Source organism: Argiope bruennichi, chromosome 2 (genome assembly GCF_947563725.1).
Source record: "Argiope bruennichi chromosome 2, qqArgBrue1.1, whole genome shotgun sequence".
In the NCBI taxonomy this organism is placed as follows: Eukaryota; Metazoa; Arthropoda; class Arachnida; order Araneae; family Araneidae; genus Argiope; species Argiope bruennichi.
In genome coordinates, this window is record NC_079152.1 from 133,235,911 (window position 1) to 133,260,367 (window position 24,457).

Genomic DNA, 24,457 nt, shown 5'->3' on the forward strand with positions numbered 1-24,457 from the left:
CATTTTGTGACTTTGGCTCCAAAAATGAAGTATCCCAAATATTCGAGAATTTTTTTTTATTGTTTAAGTAAATACGTTTATAAGTTTAATTAAGTTCTGAAATTTTTACGGATATAGGGAATTCCAGGGAATGCTATCGAATATCTGACAAACTATCAGTTCTTCGATAATTTTAAATTGTCGAAATCAAATATTATTGTCGTTGCTTGCATGAAAAAAATTCACTTGAGGATTCACACATATTCTTAATCCCTTCTCCAAAAAATGTCTTCTGCTTTCATTCAAGTAATAAATCTTAAATCACTTAGGATACGAAAGAAGTGGAGCCTTGATAATTGTATTAATGGTATTTTTTTCAATGCCAAACCATTTCAAATTGTGATATTTTTTCAATGCCCTCCATTAAATAAGATCTGATTACTCTTCAAATATCATTTACTTATAAAGTAAATATAAAAATATTAGTAGCTTCAACAAATCTTTTAATGCTTATATAATAAGACTTCAAATGTGACTGGAAAATATTTCAGCTGTCTAGACTTACTTGAAGCTTTTTGTAAAATTATCCGTAGTATTGAAGTTGTTATACAAAAATGTTTTTTTAATAAATTTGGCAAATTATTTTTTCAGTAGATATCAAGCCGACCTGAACAAATAAATTAATATCAATAATCAAAAGATAAGCTATTTTTAAAACAAACTTATTGTAACAAAAAATAATAATTCTATTAAAGTTGATCTTGATTTTTTTTTTTTTTTTTGTATTACAGTAAAATGCATATTGCAAATTACAGTTAGAATGCGAACTTATAAATATTATCATGTTAAAATATAATAAATCATAACATCAAATTAATTAAATTGGCCTTTCTCTGAAATTTCATCTTTTGCAATTATATTAGTTTTGCCATAAAACCGAAAATGATTCAAGTTATCCAGTATTAAAGAATTCCTTTGTTTTGATATCTGTAAAAAAATTTTTTTCTTCTTTTTCTTATCGAAATAAAACAAGACTTTTCTGCAGTATTATTTTAAAATTCCCAAACTTGATCAATTGTCTCATGATTTAGAAGGATATAAAAATAGAAATCTGTTTACAGTTTCAATGTATTCTGATCAATGCGATAAAAGAACAAACGATAAGCAGAAAATAAATTTATTCAGCCTAAATGATAAATCATTTTCTCTCACTTTATGCTCCAAGAATTGAAGCAACCGTGTAGAAATTCGATACTAGCTACGGGGCACAACACCGTAAACCGCACACGTTAGAAGGAGATGAAGTTTTCGCACCAATGGAAGCGCTGCAAGCGATTTTTTTCCCCTTTTTCGCTTCTCTCCCAAATAAATACGCAAATATTTTACTGAAAAAAGAGCGGGAATAGAAGACGCAGAATAAATATTTTCTCTTCGATTTTTAGGGATTCCGAATGGCAACAGTAAACGCTGCTTCCAAGACTACAACTTTATAGTGTTACAGAGCTTGTAAAATGGAATGCAGTAAAAGGTAACGACGAAAAATGTGAACAAAACGCAACTATGAATACATGTGTGTGCTTTGAAAAGATAGTAAAATCAAACTTGACTTATTTTTATTTTCTAAACTAAACACTTGGAAGTAAAGTAATTAAAGTAAGTTTGTTTTAGTACTGTAACCTAATGCTACATAAATAAGTAATATAACACGATTGTATTAAATTTTTTAAATGGTATCAATAAATTGCTACAGTCAATTAAATTTGTACAAGGATTTCAATTTTTTTTATAAAGCAGTGAAGAATTTCACGAGGGAAAATTAAAAGCTGATTGACTATAAACCTATATCGAACCAAATACAAAACTTTCAAACTTAATTTTTGAAGAACATTTCGTTTACTTCAAATACTGACGGGTTAGTTCTGCTATGCGAAATTTCGAGCTAAAATGTTCGCTTTTAAAGTGAGTAAAAGGTAAATATTTTAAGTATGAATTTATATATTCTTGTATAACGTTCTCTTACTTTTACTAATAAAATCTATTAAGTGATTAAGAACCTTCATTAAATTATTCTGAGAAAATTCGATAAAGAATGAATAACATTCAACGATGCTCAAAATCTCTAGTATTTCATTAGATGTTGCCATAGCTTTGTTAGCAATATCGACTAAAATAAATAAAACGCAATTTCAATATCAAACATAGCTGAAAGGTTGATTCATCGTTTCTAGCAATCTAGCACAAAAAATGAATTTCTCACCATAATGGAACAAAATGTGAGCAAATAAATTACGAAATCGATCCCGAGAAACAGATACTATTTAGCATATCATGGGTGCTTTATTAGTCTCACTTCTTAACTAACCATTAGCAAAGTCGGTTCTTGTTTCAGCCTGAAGGTGGCGCTTTCTCTCAAAGTTGAATCGAGTGCTGATCCAAACGGAATTCTGTGGTGGGCAGAAAGAAAGGGGAGGGAGGGCATGCATGCTTGGGTCTGTGCCGTGGCCGTTTTCCGTGTGACTAGCTGAAAACCAATTATAGGGTGCCATCGAGCGGAAAATGGCTCCCCCAACGTTCTGGCCCATGTGACGAATTGTCTGCAAATTCGCCTCTGTGTCGACATAGGCGACCTCTTGTAGAAACTACATCAAAGGGAGATAAAAAGAATGGACCTTTCCGAAGGGGCCGTATACTTTTGGAATTGCCCGTTTGAGTTCTCTGAAAGCGGAAAATGTCCGCTGGGGGTGTTGAAAGTGGTAATTGAAGTTCTTTGCGGACATGAAATTGGAGGAGTCCTTTGATTCTACTTGCAATCATTGAAATGCGTTTCTTTCATTTAGAACAAAGAATGGATATGAAATATTCCATTGTATATGAACTCCTACTAATGCAGTAATTTTAAATTTGCATTAGTGTGTGTTAACTTTGCTTGGGGATTTTGATAGGCATTACTTAATTATGCAAAACGAAAACTTGAACCAAATAGTTGAAATCACAGTAACATATTATTGGTGGAAAGTGCAGCAAGAATTATATCGGGGAAAAAGAATTTTTCAAATTAATTAATTATAATAAATAATTGCTAATAATTATTAAATAATTGCTAATAATTATTAAATAATTGCTAATAATTAAATTAATTATAAGCAAAAACATTGCAACTAAATTTTCAATGAAATTGAATTTTTTAATAAGCCTAATAAGCCAATATATATGAAATATACTGATAACAGACTGAAATTGCCTCCGAGGTAATTATAACTTCTCACAAATTAGTATCACTAGGATAATTATACTTTTATCTTTTAGCAATATATATAGTAATCTTTGAATTGAGGAGAAACAAATTTCTGTCTGACATCTCAAATATCATCAGGAAAAGTTAAACCACATATTCACGGATGAAATTTTGAAAAATCTTTTAATCAATTAGGAGTCAGTTTTGAAATCGAAACTACATGTTATTTTATTCCTGGGCATCATCAAGAGATGTGTGACATGTAGACAATAAGAATCAATTTCTGGATTACCAAGCTAGTGTAAAGAAAGAAAAAAACGACAAGGAAATATAGAAAATGTGTTTACATTCCCATTATATCTATAAAAAAAATCTTAAAATGTTTTTATCTGTATCGTTCACAAATACTTTTTCCTAACTGGCGAATGGTATTGAACATAAATTGCACGTGCCATTCTAAATTATATTTCTGGATCAGTTCTGCTATTTTCAAAATTCATTAATTAAAAATTAGACTTAAATTGCAGCCATTAAAATCTGCGTCATTTTAAAATTTCTGTTAATTAAAATTTAAGCATGATTTTGCTATTTTTCTTCGATTCCGTCCAAAAAATATAATTAATTTTATACCCTATTGAAGCTCAAAAAATTAGCCTCTATTTGTCAAAAAAAAATTTCAATATTTTTTTTATCAGTTTTATGCATAACAAGTAACAATATTTTTTATTGTTGGAAAACAAGAATACACAAGATTTGTTGTCAGAACACATTAGCGGAATTCTAGAAGAACACTAAAAAGAAAGTCTAAAAGCAGATTATTTATTATTTATATTAAAAACAACTACTGATTTTTTTATTTTCATGATTTTTAGCAATGAAAAATTAATTTAATGAAAATTTCATTGTAGCAGCTTCCTTTAATTAAAACAACTTTGGACCATCTGAGACAGAAAGCTGACTTCGATGTAATGTGTACGAATTCTTTGCATTCCTGGGGAACTTACAAGAGAAATGAATCCACATTTATGTTTTGACTAACAGAAAAAAGCAACTAATCGACCACAGTGAAGAATTCCTTGTTAAAAGCTTGTCGATCTTTCAATGATACTCGTTGAGAGCACATTAAAACAGAACACCCAGAATCGCCTCCTGTGATTCATTATCCTTGGCTATGCCATACCATACTTTCGCACTGTGGTCAGTTCTAAGTTTTGAAATAAATAATGCGTTGCTTTATTATTATTATTGTATTTATACATTTTCTCTTACATCAGAATCATGGTTCTTGGTCTGATTATTACAACATCCAATGAGTGATGGTAATATCAGCTGGCTGTGTTTCTGAGTGTTTCGCTTATGCTCATCAATCCCCAATTAAATTTAGAAATGTTTAGGATTTAATTAAGAACAAATAATATGGAATTTTTTGTTTAAATGGAATTCATTTTCATGATGTCCCAAATGAAACTGCACGTGCCCTCTGTCATTTAGCTGTGACGTCACGTTCATTTGACTTGTATGTCGTGAGTGAGGGAACTCAATTGTAATTATTCTTGTCTATTTTTAGAAAGGTTATATTTTTCCCTACTGCAGATGAAAAATATTTTCTGCTGAGAATATTTCCATTTCATTTATTCGCTTTTTATCCACTTTAAAGGAATTATTAAGTCTCAAGGGTACAGAATCGTTAGAATTATGAAAGGTATTTACGCACTTTTAGAACGAGAGCGATGCAGAATTTTTTTTTAAAGCATAACAATTTCTGGTAACTGCTTATTACTTGAAATTATAAATACCATTTGCTACTTTTAAATTTGTTTTTCATTTAAAATATCGCACGTAAGTAAGCTGTGGATTGATGGATGTGCTTTTGCATCTTCCAAACAGATATATTCCTTTTCCATAATTCAAAAACGTTGTGAAAATCATACAATTGAAATTTCTAAGTGCAAAACAAACAACATTATTTATCAGAAAGGGAAATATTGTCTATCGTTAATTCTATATGGAAAGAAAACTCTAAACAAATGCCCGAAAAAAATAACTACTGTTTTAAACATTTCTGAAGTGGAATCGTTGATGACAAGAGAAAATGCGACAACTCAAAAATCAAGCACAAAATTTTTAAATACATCTGTTGCAGCAATAAATAATATAATAAACCAATATTTAGAACTTAAAAAAGCTAAAGAAAACACATAATATTTGCTACCTTTTGCTGAGACATTTGACTCAACGTAAAACAGTTTCAAAAATTCCGTATGAAAACTATTCAACGGGAGATAAAGCGTCATAACTGTGAACCTTGAAGAAGCAGGAACTTACCTAAGAGATTGCAACAAAAATAGGTTTATTTACTTTGGAAAGCGAAAACCTGATTATGTCAATACAAAGAAAGTTTCAGTAAGGAGCTTCTAACTTCTGTAGGGCTCTCTGGCAATGAGAAATTAAAAATAAAAGGAGAGGAGAAAAAAAAACGTTTACTCAACATACTATCAGAAAAAGCTTTACGTCTGTTACAATGAGTTTCAAAGATTGAAACTTGATCAAGACAAAGCTACAAATCGTACTTCTAAATGCACTATTGCTTCCTTTGTTGTTTATGGCGCCTGTCATAACCACACCCGCTGACGTAGTCAGCGATTTTAAGCCGAGTTTTAGCGTCTCTTGTTTCAGTAAAGCCATCTAGGGCCACGAGTGCGTCTTAGCTACTCATGCGTCACAGTCTTTTTCACAGGGATAACTTCAATCATACATTTCATTCACTCCTCTACATATCGTAATTTAGACCTGAATCAGAACACCGTCACCTCTGATCCAGTACCTGACCTGAGACCTGAATCAGAGCACCATTACCTCTGATCCAGTACCTACAGTGGCATTGTCTTGACTTGGAGAACTGTGAGGCTACAACAGATTTATACCTGCACCAGCCACCATGTACACGCAAAGTCTTCGACCGACGGGGTTCGAACTTACAACACAAGGGATGCGAATCCAACACCCTACCAAACAGGTTATTGCGGCCGCTTTCTTTGTAAAAATGAAGACTGATATTGCATGTATGTCTTTTTAATATATTCCTGTTAAATCCGCTGGTGTTTCACATACGAATTATTGTGCATTTTAGTCTATTGAAAAAACTCTTTCTAAATGCAAAGTGTCCAGGGCCAGCAACTGATAGACTCTGGAAAGTAATAGAAGCATGGAAATCTATATGCTTGGAAATTTTATGAAAAGCTCTTCTTCTATCATGGAAAGCATAATTCAGATTTATAGTTTAAATTAAAGGCTATCAGTTCGATCATTTAAAAAAAAAAAGTCTTAACATTTTCAAATTAATTAAACAACCCTGAAATCGTTCTAAAAATGTATAAACACGCTCTGTAATCTCTTTTAAAAAATATTTCGTTCCTAAAAATACTTACACAGATCTATCGGGATGCCAGTCTAAAAAGAAAAAAAAATGAATGTTAAGCTTTAAAGGGAGGAACATAAATTCATTTTCAGAAAGATCTGAAGAGAAAAGATGTTGCGTCTACATTTTCTCTTAAACAAGTAACAAAAACGTTGAATTAAATTCCTCGAGATAAATAATATCGAATACAATAAAGATTGCATTCTATATTTTTCATTTGATTTTGGATTTTAGCGCCATTATAAGATTGTTAGTGAAACAAACTAATTTCCGAAATAGCACATCATACAAACCAACATTCATCGGAACTTTAATATTACCTACACTAATTAAAGTATTTATGAGTGAAAAGCGAAACTCCTAATATTCAATAAAAAAAATTGTAGCGTTTTTAGGTGTGGAATTCTGGGAAATGTATCTATAAATTTGATTTGGAACAAAATGGTTTAGCAGTTTCCAGGCCATGGTGCTCTTTATTACGTTATAATTGCTTATCATCGATCAAAATTTAGATTGGAGGATGGCAAAATTTATATATAACATTTTGTTATTGATATTTTATAATATTTATAATGAATATTTAAATAACATGTTTTATATAGCTATGAATATTACTTAATTAATAAAGCATAAGAAAATAATCATAATAGAAAGTGGTCGGTATTTATGTTTATTAATAATTAGTTTGACAAAAACTGGTTTCGCCAGAAAATAGTTGATTCGACAGAAATATTGCTTTTATTTCATCTAAATTAAATCTCGTGTAGATAAATTTACGTTCATGATCCCTTAACCAAGTATTTTGAAGCATCAAATTGTGATAGACTTTCAAGAAACTCAATTTTATTAGCCTTCCACCTGTTATGTTTATTGTGTACATGAACTTCTTAATGAAGTCGAGTTGCATGATATCATATTGCCGTTAAAAACATAAATGACTGGATAAATCTGATTCAAATTGCATGTCGTCTTTTGCGACATGGCAACTTTATTTATTTTTATTTTTTTTCCATTCCTCATGTATATTGCTCAGAAAATTAGCAGGGTCTTTCTTTCGTAACTTTTAACATTGGAAAAAATCGTACGATTAATTATTTGATGAAGCCATGAATTTTATTATAACAATGAAATGTGTTGCAGAAAATCATTTAATTAATAATAAATTTTTAACTGTCAAGAGTAAAGAAAAAATAGTACAGTAATTAAATTAGCATTAAAAAGTCAATATTTTTTTTTTTTTGAAGTGGTATAAAAATAATATTTTTTCATTTGCTATCATTGAAAAATGACAAAATCTGTCATTATTTTTTATTAAGTGAAGTTCTAAGTACAAATTCAAAAAAATTCTTTCCTAGATACACATTCTTACCCTTCAAAATGTATGTATGCCAAATATGGGGCTCTAAATCAAATCACCTGTCTTGTAGCGAGCTAAAACACATATTTTCTTTTATTAGTAGTAGATATTTAATATTAAAGATAATTTACACCATGTTTACGTCCTAGCAAAACAATAAATTTTATGTGAAAAAAAGTTTAAAATAAATTTATGATTTTGTGTTTCGCTGCTTACTCTGCAATAGTTAAGAAAATTGTCCATTTGCTATAAATAGAAAATATTTTAACCTTATCAAATCCTACTTCTTTACTTTGTAGGTTATATTTTAAGATATTCACATTTCACTCTCTGTATGTGGAATGTGAATATTTAAAATTATATTTTCTTGATTATTTAAAAACTGTAGGTAAAAGCAAGCCAAATAATTCTTTTCTGCGATACACAGCCTCGTATAATTCGTATGAGGATTACTGAAACTTTGGAAAAGACGTGCCATGTTCCTTGTGAGAAGAAGAATGAATTCATGCGAAACCCTTTAATCTTGTTGAAACATGTTTTTTTTTCTAAAGATAAAACAATCTATTCTTATCTTCATATTAAATTCTATTAGATTTTGTTTATTATTGCAAATTTTCTTTAAATTTTTTTGATAAAAACTTATTATAAAACTTTTTTACATACCAATTAACTTCGTGCAAACTAAACATAGACAAAAAAAGCTTTTTTTTTTTTAGTTTTCATCCTGAAATTAATTATTATTACAATCTTCTGAAATTTCAGGACGCAAATTCGTTCATACAACTGAACAAGTATCAGCGGCACTGATGATGATTTCAATCTTAGCTTAATTAGTATCTATAAAACGGTGTGTGTGTGTGTGTGTGTGTGTGTGTGTGTGTGTGTGTGTGTGTGTGTGTGTGTGTGTGTGTGTGTGTGTGTGTGTGTGTGTGTGTGCGCGCGCACGTCTGAGCGTGCATGACGCGCTTGCGCTGACGCTTTGTTTCCAAATCCAAATTTGTCATACACATACATTGGAGGATAAAAGGGTGCACACATAGCTGTTTAATTAAATAAAAATTAGATTTTTGTTTGGAATTTAATCACATGCTTTTCCAATCTAAGATTCAACTTTTAAATGAAATTTTTAAAAACTATCTAAGCATGTAGCACAATTAACGTAACATGCAGTTAAAGTCTTCTTAAATAGTGCGATTTACTTTGACAGGTTTTTTTAAGCACTTTATTGAGAGAGTTGTTAAAATTAAATTATCTCCAAACGATCCAAATGAAATTTTATATAGCCAATAACTCCAACAAACCAGATAGCCGCCAGAGGGGACTAGTTTTAAATAATGTGAATTAATGAATGAATGATTTGTATTCAATGATTTACATAATGATGAATTCAGTAATTAATTTGTAGAATGGAATACAAATACTGCTTTAATTCGTATTGCCATGATTCGAATAACTGTGACTGCCAAGTACAAAGAACCGATTTTGTATGTGGTGTAAGATTGGAGATGGCCCCTGCAAAGCGGCCTGTTCTCCCAAAGTGCGATAGTAGCCATAAGCCAGCAGCCATTTTGTTTAGCTTTGAGCTTTAGCTTTGGATTGAGCCCGAGTGCAGGAAAGGGATTACAGGAGGGAAGTCAATCGCTCTCTTCCGCCTGTGCGGTTTGTTGGAAGAGAATCCTCTCACGTGGAGGCTCTATGTTGCCAGGTTTACGTCCTTGTCCCACAAAAGGGCCTTGGGTAACGTGAGAAGCTGACTCCAAAATTATATAGTCTTTCTTATACTTACTTTAAATTACTTGGTTTATATAGCGAAGAAAAAGAAAGCTGTTCCAGAAAATTTCAGAACGAGTTATTACAGAAAATTAATTTGTAATACAAGCTGACAAAAGTTGGAAAATCTAATTTATCTTATTCGAAGTATTAAATTAAAAGCAGAGCTGTGCCTCTATTTAACATTAAAATCATTAGCAAATGCGGCATATTTTAAAACTATTCGCTTCCAAATCGATTTGGAATCATTCAAAAAGTGATTCCTATCCATTTATTAACATTTCTAAGACAAAATGCAAACTTAAATTTGAAAATTAAGCATGAACCATTTTTAAAGGATAGAAATGACGTAATGAATATATATTTTGATTCCATTGCAGTTAATAATAAACAAAACAAAAACACCTAAAGAATATTAGAACCTTTCCTTTGTAACATATTAGCATGAAAATATTTTATCTTTATTTTTTGTTTAAAATTTATTTTTGAATATGTAACAAAAATAAATAGCACATAAAAAAAGTCTCTAATATCGAAGTAATGCTCATGTGCATAAAACCAGTATCTAAAACATATTGTTGTAAAATATACTTAAAATGATCTGAAATTATATAAAAATGGCACAGAAATGAAATTGATTTCTGAAAAACTCTCAAAGTAATATAAAATGTTTTTGTGCCGTGATATTCTCTTAAATTATTAAAGAAAAATAGCGGAAACATTCTCCCGACATTTCCTCGCATGCCCTTTAATAAACATGTTATTCTTCTCCCCATCCGTGCACAAAATGATGGAGTTGGACAAGGCAGTGAATGCCATGAATGCTCAGATTTTTATTTGCAGAGTTCCGCGAATAAGAGTTGTCTCTTTCGAATACCATTGGCGAACAATTATTTCAAAAGAGCAAAAGAGCAACAATTATTTCTCAGACTGGTTGAAATCAAATTTGCGACTGAACTGCAATTGTAATAACAAGATCACAATCCAAATTTTCCTTATTTAAGTCGTTGCGTTTTTAGAGAAAATATTGCTATCTTCAAAAAAATTCGAACATCGATATTTGGACAGATTTCAACGTTTCGGAACTCTCTGAATTCAAAAAACGCATTTCTTCTTAATTGCTGCCTGTCCGCCCGTCTGACTATGAACACTATAACTAGACGAATGAAATTTGATATATGACGGCTATATTTGCTGCTTTCTATCAAATTTTGAACGAAATCCATTCAATGGAAGCCTGGCTCGCTGGCTATTTAAATACAAATGAACTCGATAATTTCAAAGTGTAAAGAGCTAGATAGATGCATTTTAGAAGATAGGTTTAACATCTAAAATGTAGATTCTTATTAAATCTTTAACCTAATCTGTTAAAGGGTGACCGTCTGTCGGTCTGTGCTTTCGCAAGTATATAAACACAATAACTCATAAACATTATGAAATCAATGAAATTCGGTATGTATCCTTATGCCTATATCTTTAGTTTCGTATCAACTTTTGTTTACAATGGGTCGAAAAACAAGCGATCAAAATAAATATGCGCACGGTAGAATGGAGAAAAATCATGGATTCACGCCACAGTTCTATATTTCGTAACTAGCTTTCACAAATGCCATATAAGGTTTGATGGCCTTACCCAAGATCCACAGTTTTATGCGAGGAAGGAGACTTTTATTAAAGAATATGCAAGAAAGTTTCGGGGTGCTTTACTTCCCACGGTTTCGTTTTGTAGTCATCCTATTAACAAATGTTGCAATATTTGAAAAAACAATCATTTTATTACTCCTTAAATATTTATCAAGCAAATACCATAGAAATAAAGAAAACTTCCTTCCGAGATTTTCAAACCTTATTTCGAATTGAGTTTTAAAATCAATAATTTTCTCTACATTTTTGGTATGATTCATTTTTTTTTCTAAACTCTGTTAATATTTGTATCTATTTAAAAAAATTTAAAATAAAATTTAAGCTGTGGATGTGTTGTATCATCCATCGCGTTTTTATTTTATATTTTCATCATATTCAGATCAATTAAAGAGCTAAGAGATTCTTAGAAAATAAAGTTAGCAAGATACAGACAATTTTAGCATTCATATAGATGATAATTTCGGAAATGTAGTAGCATTGAATACATTAGTGAAAATTAAACGACGTGGTGACGAAAAGTGAATGTTTTCTTTGTGTATAAACATTGTAAATCTATTTGGAACAAATTTTGCTCCAAATATTACAAATTCACTAATCATTGTGATAAGACTCATTGTTAGTGAAAATTGAAGCATTTGTAAAATAAATTTTTCTTCAAGGATTTCTTCAAAGATAATAAAACAATATTTATATTTAAGTAAATGGGCAGAGTTGCATCTATTAGGTTTTTGTATGTCCCTCTTTTTGTTAACTGTAGCTGAAAATATTAAGAGAAATTTGTGTAAAATAAAGCTCTGAAAGGACGTCAAAATATTTTTGTTTGCCTAGAGTATATAAAATTACGGCTATGATTTTATAATTTTTTTATATTAAGAATAATTGGCATCCCTACAATTATTTTTATTGTTATTTGATTTTAGAAGCTAGCAGAATTTGTATGGAATCTGTATAAAAAAATAACAAAATTTCACAGATTGATATTGTTCTAAATGTTACTTTAAATTTAATAATGCATATTTAAATGTATGTATGATATATTTAATCAGTTTACTATTTATATCTCATCAAGCGACGACAGTTAGTCATAAACCTATCATCATTTTGAAAAAAAATGTATTAGAAAATATATTAAATCAATATCAGTTAAGTATCAGTTATCAGTTTATCAGTTAAATAAACCCTCCTTACACATTTCAGTATTTAAGACTGGAATTCTATGAAAGATTCTCAAATGACACTCTTGATTTTATTTTAAAACTTAAGCATTCAAAAAAACCGTCTTAATGTGTACATTTGTGATATTTCTAAAATATACATAAACTAAGCAAGCTCTTAATTTCTATTCGTTTTTAGAGTTTTCAACTTTTTTATGCCCAAATTTCGGAAAACATTTAAAGTTTCTTTTATAGTTAAAATGCCTTTCAAATCAAACAACTAATTTACAAAGATCAAAACGAACAGCTTTTTTTTTTTTTTTTTCCCCTTTAATCGTTTGCACTGAACTGATTTTTACTTTTGGACTGTTAAAGAACAAACGAAAGAAAATAAAGTATCATTGCACGAAAGGAAAAAGGGGAAAAAAAAAAGGAAAAAAAGCGGGAACAGAAAAAAGAAATTTCCTTTCGAATATAACGTGAAAATGTGGCTTCAGAAACCTTTTGCTGGGTTGAGTGATTTTTAGCGGAGGCTCATCAGGCGACGTTATAGAGAAGCGAATGGCTACTAATCATTTTAGAAGTCAGCTGCAGTTGACATTTTCACCCGCCATTGTGTCTAGAGGGATTTCCACTGAAAGGGGGAAAGAGAAGAAAAAGTATATTTTTATTGACGCCAGTTTTCATTAGCTAAAGTGGGAAAGTCCTTAAGGTTTATTCCACCATTCATTTTCGCCATGAGACCGCCTCTCAATCGAGAGAGGTAAATGAAAACATTCTTCTTCCGCTTCTGTTCCGCTGTTAATTGGGGAATTCTAATCGCTGACTACGAACAGATGAGAAATACAACAGACAATCGATTATCCGAATCTGGTTTATCGACGGCTACGTATCATTCAAATTACGCAGTTACATATGAAAAATGAACGTAGTTACGATTCATAAATATGTATAAAAAACGATAACTGGTAATATTTTATTCAAATGAACGAATTTTTAAACATAGATGTGGTCTAAGGAAGTGATCGTAAGAACTCGCAAACTTGGTGATACACATTTTAAATCTTGGGGAAATAAAATAAATGGAAGAAAAATGAAATTAATTAAGATATAATCTTTTATATAAATTTAATTTAATACCTATCAAATAATAATTGTAATTACACTCAGTTCGCAGATCAATTACGAATTGTAGGTGATATCAAATTGCAAGAGGTATTAACATTTTATCAGTTTGATTGAGGTACTTTAGATAAAGAATTCGATTTTAGAATAAAAGGCAGACTAAGAGACTGAGACAAGGCATAAGTGAAAAATATAATACCAGTCAGTGCCAGCACATTAACTCAGAAATTAACACTGCTGCAAGAAAAGTAATCAAGAAATTAAATTTTTAAATAAGCTACTTTGCCCGTTAATAGCCTACATTTTTAATTTTCAACACCAGATATGAAATTTGATATCTTTAACACAACATCGTTATATATATATATAACATTCCTTTACTGTTTTTCATAATCTTTTGTACCTTTTTATTTTTATTTTTTCAGGAGGAGGAAGCATAACATATTTTTGCATAACAACCATATAGCCAATCATGTTTAGAGCAAAGCAAGATGTGAAATTCTCGCTAGTGCTGGGTATTTTTGCTTAGTGATTTTTGAGCAATGTTCGAATCTGGCAATTGTATTTTTTTAATATTTAATTTTTCACTCAATGAAACCTTCGAAAATACTTTTATAAGATTTGCATCGTTTTTTGCATGTAATAATTAATAACAATTCATCCCCTTTTTTAAAAATCTTCATCTGAATAATATTTCAGAAAATTATCTACAACTTCAAAGAGCGATCTCTAATGAAAGAAAATGAATATTCATTAAACCAAATATCTTTCTGTGGAGGCAACAAAAAGCGGAATTCTTATAAAGTGATTGGGAAAAAGAAAACACACACACACCAAGAGAACGAAAGCAAACTTTGTGAGAAAAAGAAAAAGAAACAAAATCAGTTGCCCGCATTTCAAGATGAGTCTATTGGAAATAAACTTAATACATCTAAACTCAAACTGTGAAAAGACTAGCTTTGTCGTTAATCTCCAAATCAGCGAATGGAGCCGCGTAGCCTGGTGATAAGGTCTCGGCTTCGGAACCGTAGGGTTTCAGATTCCATACCCGATTCCACCGAAGAACCGTCTTGTAAGGGAGTCTGGTGCAAGCTAAATCCGTCGGGGTCTAACATCCTCCCGCCGGTGTGGTGTGGAAGCTTGGAGAAGAGGTGATAACTCAAGTGTCATCCTCGCCATCTGACCGCGGTTCAAAATAACGAAGTTCATCCTAAAATAGCCCTAGTGTTGCTTTAAAATGGGACGTTAATATAACTAAACTAAACTCAAATCAGCGAATTAATTGTATGCGCTGCGAACTTTTCATGGGCTGCTGACGACTAACTCTGATCTCGAGCTTATTGATTTATTTTCTATCATCATATTTTTGTTGTTGTTAATGATGATTATGATGATGATGCGGCATTTATAGTGGTAAAGTAAGCACAGTGCATCTTATTATCAGAATGGTTACTCTAGAAATTGTATTTAAAAAATAAAAATAAAAAATTAATAAAATGAAAATATAACTTTAAAAAATAATTTCAGAGAGTGCTACAGTTTCTGCGGCTTTAATGGACCAGGTATCACTAAATCTGGCTATTCTTTTTCATCAGTATTTTCCTAAGTGCGTACGTACTTCAGCGCTCGTTGTCATTCGATTCGTTAATGAAGACTTTCTTGGCTTTCCTCCAAGCGGGATCCAAACGTTCGCTTATTTTTTTAAAGTTTTCCAGAAAGACTATCAATTGCCGTAACAAATACTACACTTCCACAGACGGTTCTGATTATCTGAAAAATAGAAGCTCCTTCTTTCCCTTTATGAGGAATCTCACATCACCATCAAAGAAATCGAACCTCATGACCTCAAACTTCCGAAGAATGCCAAGAGACTTCGCCGCCTCATTCATGCTTAAAGATTAATTATTGCATTACCACATTGACTTGCTTTGGATAAATTTTACCGAAAAAAAATGGCTTATGTAAAATCCTGCCTTTTATATTCCTGCCTTCAATATACTGTTCCCTGAAAAATATTCACTTTCAACCACTTTCTAAATAATCTCAGTGCCATGTCAATACCCATATCACCTGTTTAGTCAGGAAATTAAAAAACTTCAGTTCAAAAACTCCGTGGCAAATCCTTCAAAGCGGCAATCAGGAATATACAGCTCATAAATGTTAAGATAAATTTGCTAACGCTAGTGCGATTAGACAAGGGCAAAATATCAATTCTTTTGCAAGGCATTTCTTTTCTTCTTAATTTTTCGTTTTATATATCAATCATTTCTTCGTGTTTTGAAATGAATACCATCAAAACTTGAGACTCTTCTAGCCGTTATTTTCCTTTTGCATGTATTCGCTTATATTGCTCTAAACAACAATACTAACTAAGCAACTTTAATTCTAATCACCCACTTTATAAAGATTTTTGAACCGCATATGATATTTCTGGGTTTAGAATAAAGGCGCTTACGTAATTCAGAACATAAAATAATTAAATTTCTGCTTTCGAGGCAGTTGTCACTCGGCCTGGGTTCATTTTGTGATAAAATACACGAGACTAAAACATATTAACCCTGGCGCTCGGGCGCATTTAGTGATAAGTGCTTTCTCTGCATTTATCTCGACTTGCCTCTCATAACCTAAAATGCTTACCATTACCATCTACGACTTGAAGCAGCACATGTTGCGGTAGTAACTAAATAGACGTTGCAACAATGGCTCTTGAAACATTATTTACAGTTTTACTGAAAATAGCATCTACTTGCTGAATACAGTTTGAAATGACGAGTTAAATATTTAGGTATTAAAGATAGTAAATTAGTATTTTCATTTGGTTTGGAAGTTATCCTTTAATTTGGTTTATTAGATGTGAGGCACACGTGTTCATCATAATTTCTTATTAATAAAAATAGTATCGAAAATCGATTGAAGGAACAGTTTTTCATCCCTTTTTTCATTTATTTTGATTAATATAAATAATGTTATTTTTATTACTTTCTATTATGCCTGGTTTACACTCGGTCAGTTATAAGTCGTCCAGTAGGCAGCGCATGCTCAGAAACGGACTGATTTATGCTTGCCACAATTTCATAAGATAAATTCAGCCATTCTATGCTTGGCTACCAACTGCCGTTTTGGCGTCTCTGAATTTTTTTTCACTGCGTATCGTATTAAAGTGGTGAATATTTACACAAAGAAAAATAGTAAAATAAAAAAAAATAAAAAAGGTAAACACGCCTCAATTTGGAAAACTATAGAAAAGACATGGCAAATAAAATGGGGTGAAACGCACAACCTCGCATTATAAAGAACAAAGAGCAAAAAACGTCGGAATTAATCTAAGCTATGTGATAAATTTTTTCACGCCAAATTCTACAAAAGCATACGCAGTAAGAAAAAAATTCACAATACAGAGGAACGTTGTTGTCAAGGAGGGACAATTACTTGCTATTATCCGAGCAGCATTTTTCAGCCTTTCTACGCATGCGCTGCCTACTGGCCGTCTTATAACTAGCCGAGTTTAAACCCGGCATTATGCGAGGTGCACAACGCGAAAGTGCTGCAATCATTAAACAATGCGATCTCGAGATTTTGACGAAATTTCTGATTTTAGATTCCTCTCCCCCTGAGTCTCAATATCACATTTTTGGAATTGTATCTTTCTGAGAGCGCAGTAACTTAAAAACTCTTTGAGCTAGATGAATGAAATTTAGTATGTGGTTTTACATCAGAGTTTGAACAAAATCTTTTCTAATGAATTATGTTTGTCTGTCTGTCCGAGTGCTGTTGAACGGGAGAACTACAAAAAGTAAAGAACTTTTTGAATAACATTTTTTTCACAGTTTTTAGTATCTGAAGTATCGATCCGGGTCAAATTTTGAATCAAATCTGTCAGTGGCTCAATGGTCGTCTGTAGATGTGTGCATTCACATGTGTGTAAACATGATACTTCAAGACGGAAAGACTTAGATAAATGTTTTGATATATGATCTTGATACTAAAATTGCAACTTTGTGTCACGTTTTTAGTTTGAGCCGGTTGAAAATAAAAGACGTCCAAAATACATATTCGGTTTTCTGTTATTTTACTGCATCCCAGTGATGAATCACCAAAGATTGTACTCTAATATGTTCTCTCATAACTATTATTCGCCAATGATATACGGCTTATAAAAAAAGCATATATTGTAAAATGTTGTGTAAAAAGTATAATGCAACCAAAAATTATAAGTGTATATTCTTTTCTTCACTATATTACGAAGCATAAAACGTTCTTGTGTGTGATTCTGAAAATAAAAATTTGAGTACTAAAAATTTAAGAATTTTTCAAGGCCTTTACCTAGGTCCGCAATTTTTATAAAGGGTATTGGGAACAACAACTTTTTTAGGGAGTATGTGAGAGAACTTTGAGAGGGATACTCCTGTTGGTTTCTATTTTTCAACACTATGTCTGTTTATAGATTCTTGCAATGCGCTGGCAAAACTGAATTAATTTATTGTATTTTTGAAATATTTCCTTCATATCGCTGTGTTCGCCATGTCATAGTCCAATCACGATGAAACTGCTCAGACCTCTAACGTTTAAGTGTGTGGTGTCACATTCGAAATGTGATCGGAAGTCATTTTCTTTTTCTTCCTGCAAAATTTCCAGTTATTTGACGTATATTATGCGAGCTTGAACTTGCACCATTTTGTCAAGAGTACTGCATATGAAAAAAAAAGCATTAAGACAGATTCAGCATGTGCATAGTATATTAATCATGTGAAATAATTATGTCTAGAGAGAAGCGAGACTAAGAGATCGGCAAATGCATCCTCTTAATATTCACTCCATCTGGAGTGATTCAATTGAACTGAAACGTTACTGTGTTGGACATGGAAGAATTGAATGCATCAGTTAATTAATTGTATTAAGCAAATTCATCTACAGCAGGTTATATACCTCAGTACACAAAATATTCTTTGATATATTAAGAGTCTCTAGGGCTTAATTTCCTCTCAATTATTTATTTACTACCCGCATTCATCGATTAGTTGGTTCGTAGAAAATATTGGTTTTGTTTTTGTTTTATTTTTTAATTTTTATTAAATCTCTTATGTATAATTTGATGTTTAATATTTCTTTAGAATAGTAATTTTAAACATTAAATTGAAGTGGATTGCTATTTTAATGAAGCTTTCCTATTCAATATTTCAATAATGCTTTGCTATTTCGATAGACTGACACCTATCTTATTCATTATATGTATGAGCCATTCTAAAAGAGGCAAGCCCCATAACGTTATCGAACTATTAAAAACGCAACTGTACAGGTAATAAATCTTCTAATTGTCTTTTCCGATACGTAAGTTTCACTTCTGATTCCTTATATAAGTTGCATATATAATAACCCTTTTCTTCTGTAGCTTTTACCGTGGAAGAAAATGACCTGGTAAAATATTGGATGTAACAATAACAGCCAAAGAGCTTGGTAGATAAAATTCGGCTTACAAGTTAAGCACCTAAAATATAGAAACTTATCAAATTTTGAACCAAATCTGTCTAACAGGTGACGGTTCTCTGAAATTCAACTATTTTTATTCTTACATCAAATATTTAATCGCATGGTCTTCTTCAGTTGTGGAAAGATAAAGAAGTAATTTTTTTTATCTGTGTAATTTATTTAATTAATCTGTTTCGTATAATATATGCGTAATTATTAGTGATTAGACGATTAAAAGTGTGAGGTTACAATATCGCGAAATTTAGAAGATAGATGAAACGAATATTTATGTTTCTTGTACGGCTATGTTACGAGGTTGTGTCCATTTGAAACGTTATACAAAATATATAGAACTTAAGTAAAACAATTAAAATACGAATTTTACATCTGACCATTTAGGCATGAAGTTATATCTAAACGATTTGTCAGAAAACATATATAGAGCCGTCGCGGTGACCTGATGGGAAGGTCTCGCTTCGGAACCCGAAAGTTTCAGGTTCGTGACTTGATTCCACCAAAGAACCATCGTGTAAGCGGGTCTGGTGAACGTTAAATCCGTCGAGGTCAAACGCTCTGCCCGCTGGTGTGGAAGTTTGGAGAGGAGGTGCCAGCTCAAGTGTCATCCTCGTCATCTGTCCGCTGTTCAAAATGACGAGGTCCACCCCAAAATAACCCTAGTGTTGCTTTATAATGGAACGTTAAAATAACTAAACTAAACTGAAAATATACATTACCAATAATCCCGGCTAATTAGCTAATCACCTGAGGCGTCTAATCTTTATTGTTAGAAGAGATTAAAGAAGAATAAAATACACCATCTTATTAATATAATATTGATTTTTACCTTTACATCCATATCTTCTTAAGATATTTTATGACATAATATAAATCAATATTTCTATTGTCCTTTGCTACTTGTATCCAAATTCGTAGTATTTTTCTCAACTTTGCAATTCTGAAGTGTTTTCTTCCTGAAAGTTCTTAGATTTTTATTTAAAGATATATAATGTTTTAGACTCAATAATAAATATTTTCGTTTCCTTTATTTTCAGAGTAAACAACTGGGCATTGAGATTTGGAAAAGCTATTGTAGGTAGCAGTACACAAGCCACATGTCTACAGAAAATTACTGATGTAAGTTTATTTATTTATTTATTTACTAGTTGTCTTTGGCTACCAGCTAGCACGCTAGGATTATTGTTTGTTTTATTTCCAACTTAATATTTTATTTATAGTTTGATGCTCATGTTTCTTCCAAAAAGATATTTTCAAGATAAAATTGGCAGACACCAGAACCGTGTTATTTTATTATAGCCTTATATTCGTTTTTTTTTAATATGAATTATTTAAATAGAATCAAGTCCCATGACATCACAGTGCTATTAAAAACGCTTTTTTTCGGAGGGGGGATAATTTATTTGCTAACTTTTATGATTTTGGAGCTTCAGCAGGCTTCCCCAGCTTAACAAATTTCCTGACTTGCCATAATTTTCAGGTGCAAGTAAATAATGTGATTTCTTCTTCAAATCCAATCTTTAAAACCAGCGCTCTGGGAAGTTTGCTCTCTTCTACATTATTCAATATACAATGAGAGTCAAAAGAAAGTGAACACCCATGATTGATTTAGAAAATGGGGTATTACAAATATGTTACTGACTTATAATATATAATTATTAATTTATTCAAGCAGAATCGAACAACTTGTAAACATTCAATTAAAATAAAACACATAAAGAAATAATCCAAATTGAACCTAAGATCATCCAATTTTATGCGTCGAAACAAAGTAAACACTCATAACTCTTTCTCCTTTAAATGTTTTAATTTTATAGATATCATCATTTTTTTAATAGAGGATCTTGGCATAAGTCTTATATTCTGCCTGAATTTATGTAAATTTCTTTTTAAAAAATCTGAGAGATTTTGCGATGGAGAAACAAACAGCACTAGAAACGAAAAAATTGATGATAAACTCGAAGGAAAATTGCAAATCCTTACATGAAATAGGAAAAATTGTTGAAAGAAGCTCCTACATATTGCAGAATTTTTTTTTATAAATAATCCAAATACAGATAGATTAAAGATTTTCAGAGAACAGAAAGACCAAGACATTTAATATTTACTGATAAAGTACTGATAGCAGCAATACAAGATGCTAACGCAAGTGCTATTAAAACATCTCAAAGCATCTCCAAAGATCAGCGAAGACAGTAAGTGTAAGCGTGTGAGTATTATAATGAGGACACCTCATGAACATGAGTTACATGACAGGATTCCACCCAAGAAACCATTCACCAAGAAATCGAACCAAAAAAGGCGTTTGCTGTTTGCCAATAAGTACCTTAATAAGGATTTAGATTTTTGAAATAATATTTTATTTAGTGATGAGAAAAAAATTGAATTGTTTGGCACACAGAAGCTTTCAAAAATACAGAGACCAAGAAATGAAAAATCCAGTAATAATTATTCAGTTTAGTTCAAGGTGGATCTGTTCTGATATGGAAGTGTATGGCAGCTGCAGCAATCGGTAATTTAGTATTTGTCGAATCTACAATGAACAAAATGGACTACCTAAATAATTTAAACGATAATGTTGCACCTATTATTGTGAATTTGGATTTGCCACGAAGCTCAATTTTCCAACATGAATGATAACGGTCCCAAACACACATCAAAGATTGTGAAAGAATGGTTTCTCTATCATGTTGCGAAGACTTTGGACCATCCTTCACAGTCAACTACACTGAAAATTTAAGGACAGATCTTGAGAAAAATGTACACCAAAGAGCCATTTCTAATAAGGAAACAAATTTTCATAGAAGAATGGCAAAAAATACCTCCCGAACTCACAAAAAAATTGGTCACAACAATGCCTTGACAAAGGGAGTGATAAAATCTGAAGGACTGCAGGTAAAATATTACTATCACAGTTTCATTGTTTTTCTCTGTATCAGTGTTTCCTGTTTACTTTTTTGACTCATGAAATTTGGGGCTTTTCTGTTTTAGTTAAATTATTTCCTTTTGCATTTTTATTTAATTAAATGTTTAGAAATTGTTACATCGTAAACGAATAAGTTAATAATTGTATATATCTACTTTATATTATAAGTCAATAATATATTTGAAATACATTTTTTATATCAATCATGGGTGTTTACTTTCTTTTGACTCTCATTGTATATGTTAATGGCATTCCTAAGGATCCAGATTCGAAATTAGAGATATTTACCGACGATACAGCAGCATTAACACATCATCCAGATCCACATATTGAAATACAGCGTTTATTTAACTTTGTTCCCTAATTACAATTCAATTCATTGACCGGAAAATAGGAGTTAATCCTACTCTAAATGTGCGTGCTTCTTGTTCAAGGAAGAAAAAAAATTCACACCGCCTCAAGTCCAAATCCAAATATTTGCTCATCCCTCCCCTAGGTAAATAATAAAAGCTGTTTTTAAACTGAATATTATCCTTTGATAAACATACAGGTATAGGAGAAATGCATCACCTTTATTTTCTTTCTGAAAATTCATAAAATAAATAAAGGTACTACGGAGGGAATTAAATTTAAAAATATATTTCATTTGAGGTTTCAGCTGTTAAGTCATTTTCCTTATCTATTGTTGGCAATTATTTATTGATATCTAATGCTATTTAATGTTTTAGCAAAATATCTAATGTTTTCCGTGGAAAAAAAAATATTTGCTACATATAATGAGTTTCTTCCCCATATCTGTATCTCTTCGAAATTACAATGACGAATATTAAACTCATCATAATTTAATTGCTCTTAGTAGAAAGCTATTAGACAAAAGCTTATGATCCATAAGTCAATTATGGGAACTTCACTGACGTATACTAGTTCACTCATTTAAAGTTAAAAAAACTCAAGTCCTTTCAAAATAGACAATGAAAGTAGATAGTAAATGCTCCTTGACATGTGATGCGTAGCCATTTATAGTAAAATTATAAAATTAAATAGCAGAATTTATCAACTTAAACTAAACGAAATTTTCTGAAAAAATCTTCCAGATCCACAACGAACATGCATTCCGTCCACAGCTCGAAGATATGACAAATAATAGAACTAGACCAAGACTTTAAACCCTTCTCTCTGTTAAATGACTTAAACAGCTGTCATTCGATTCGGATTTGAACACTATTGAAAATTATTAGCTCCATCCTCGTAACGTTTCAGAACGGGAGTTAATGCAATAAAATTAAATGACGAAAAATCATCAGCAAATCAGCGCAAATCTGGTTAGTTTAGTATTACAATGTGAACACTATTTAAGACTTAAAATGTGTCTTATGTCTGAAAAATCTGTTATCAGAAGCAACCAATCAAAGGCACCGAGCAACGACAAACTAAATAATTTGAAAAGAGTTTTCAAAATTTCTTAACAACACCAGCTTCCAATTTAATTTTTTTTAATTATTTATACAGCGCAAACCACTCATGTGAAGTTAAATAAATATTTTCATATTTAAAATTCTGATGCGATTTAATATTCAAAATTCTGAAATGAAAATACTTTGTACAGTGTAATGTACACTTCATTTTCAGTGATAATTTTATAAAGTGCAGAATTGCACATTCAAAGATGCAATAAATAAATAAATTATGAAGCATAGTTTTAAATCAAAGAAACGAAAAAGAACTGCGAGCTTAATTGCTGCTAATCTAAACACGAACTATTTTTGAAGACTCTGTGTCTTGTAGTATACAGCATGGACTCAAAAAAAAGTCTAATTTCAATCGGTCAGACAATTTGTTGAAAATCGATACATCATACAAAGATTGCAGATGGAACTAAAAGCCAAATGACCAAATTCAAATGCATGCGATATCTAAGCTGTCTGGTCACAGAGTGCCACACATGTTTAGTGAGTCGTATTTTCCAAACTCTCTCATCCATGTATTTATTCATAACTCACATTTAGTAAGTGATTTTTGATGGGCTCCTTCGTATTAGCTTTTTTTGCTCCTTCCTTTAACTTATGAATACTCGGTCTTAAAATAAAAAATATAAAAAATCGAAAGCTTTTGCAGTTTTATGAGATACAGATTTAATGATCCTTCACTTTCGGTATTAAAATCCTATTATTTTTTTACTCTTAATGGACTTAATTTAAAAACAAAAAAAAATTGTCTTTACAGTCACTTCGCGCTGAGTTTATTAATAACTTTGGATCCATTAACTTCTACATTTTTTAGTGCTGAAGATCCTACTCTCTTCTTCCTTTTCTTAAAAAAAATTAAATTGCTATTTTTTTTCCATACACTCTCTCTCACACACTTTTCT

At 31.2% G+C, this 24,457-nt stretch overlaps 1 protein-coding gene across 2 annotated transcripts in view; it reads left to right on the top strand.

The window, feature by feature from the left end:
- LOC129962384 (voltage-dependent calcium channel subunit alpha-2/delta-3-like) overlaps positions 1 to 24,457 on the top strand; it is a 452,772-nt gene that overhangs the window by 375,609 nt on the left and 52,706 nt on the right. For both annotated transcript variants that reach the window (XM_056076138.1, XM_056076137.1), the window contains exon 2: positions 20,201 to 20,282. In XM_056076138.1, coding sequence (XP_055932113.1) covers positions 20,201 to 20,282 — 82 coding nt within the window. The remainder of the gene's footprint in view (positions 1 to 20,200; positions 20,283 to 24,457) is intronic.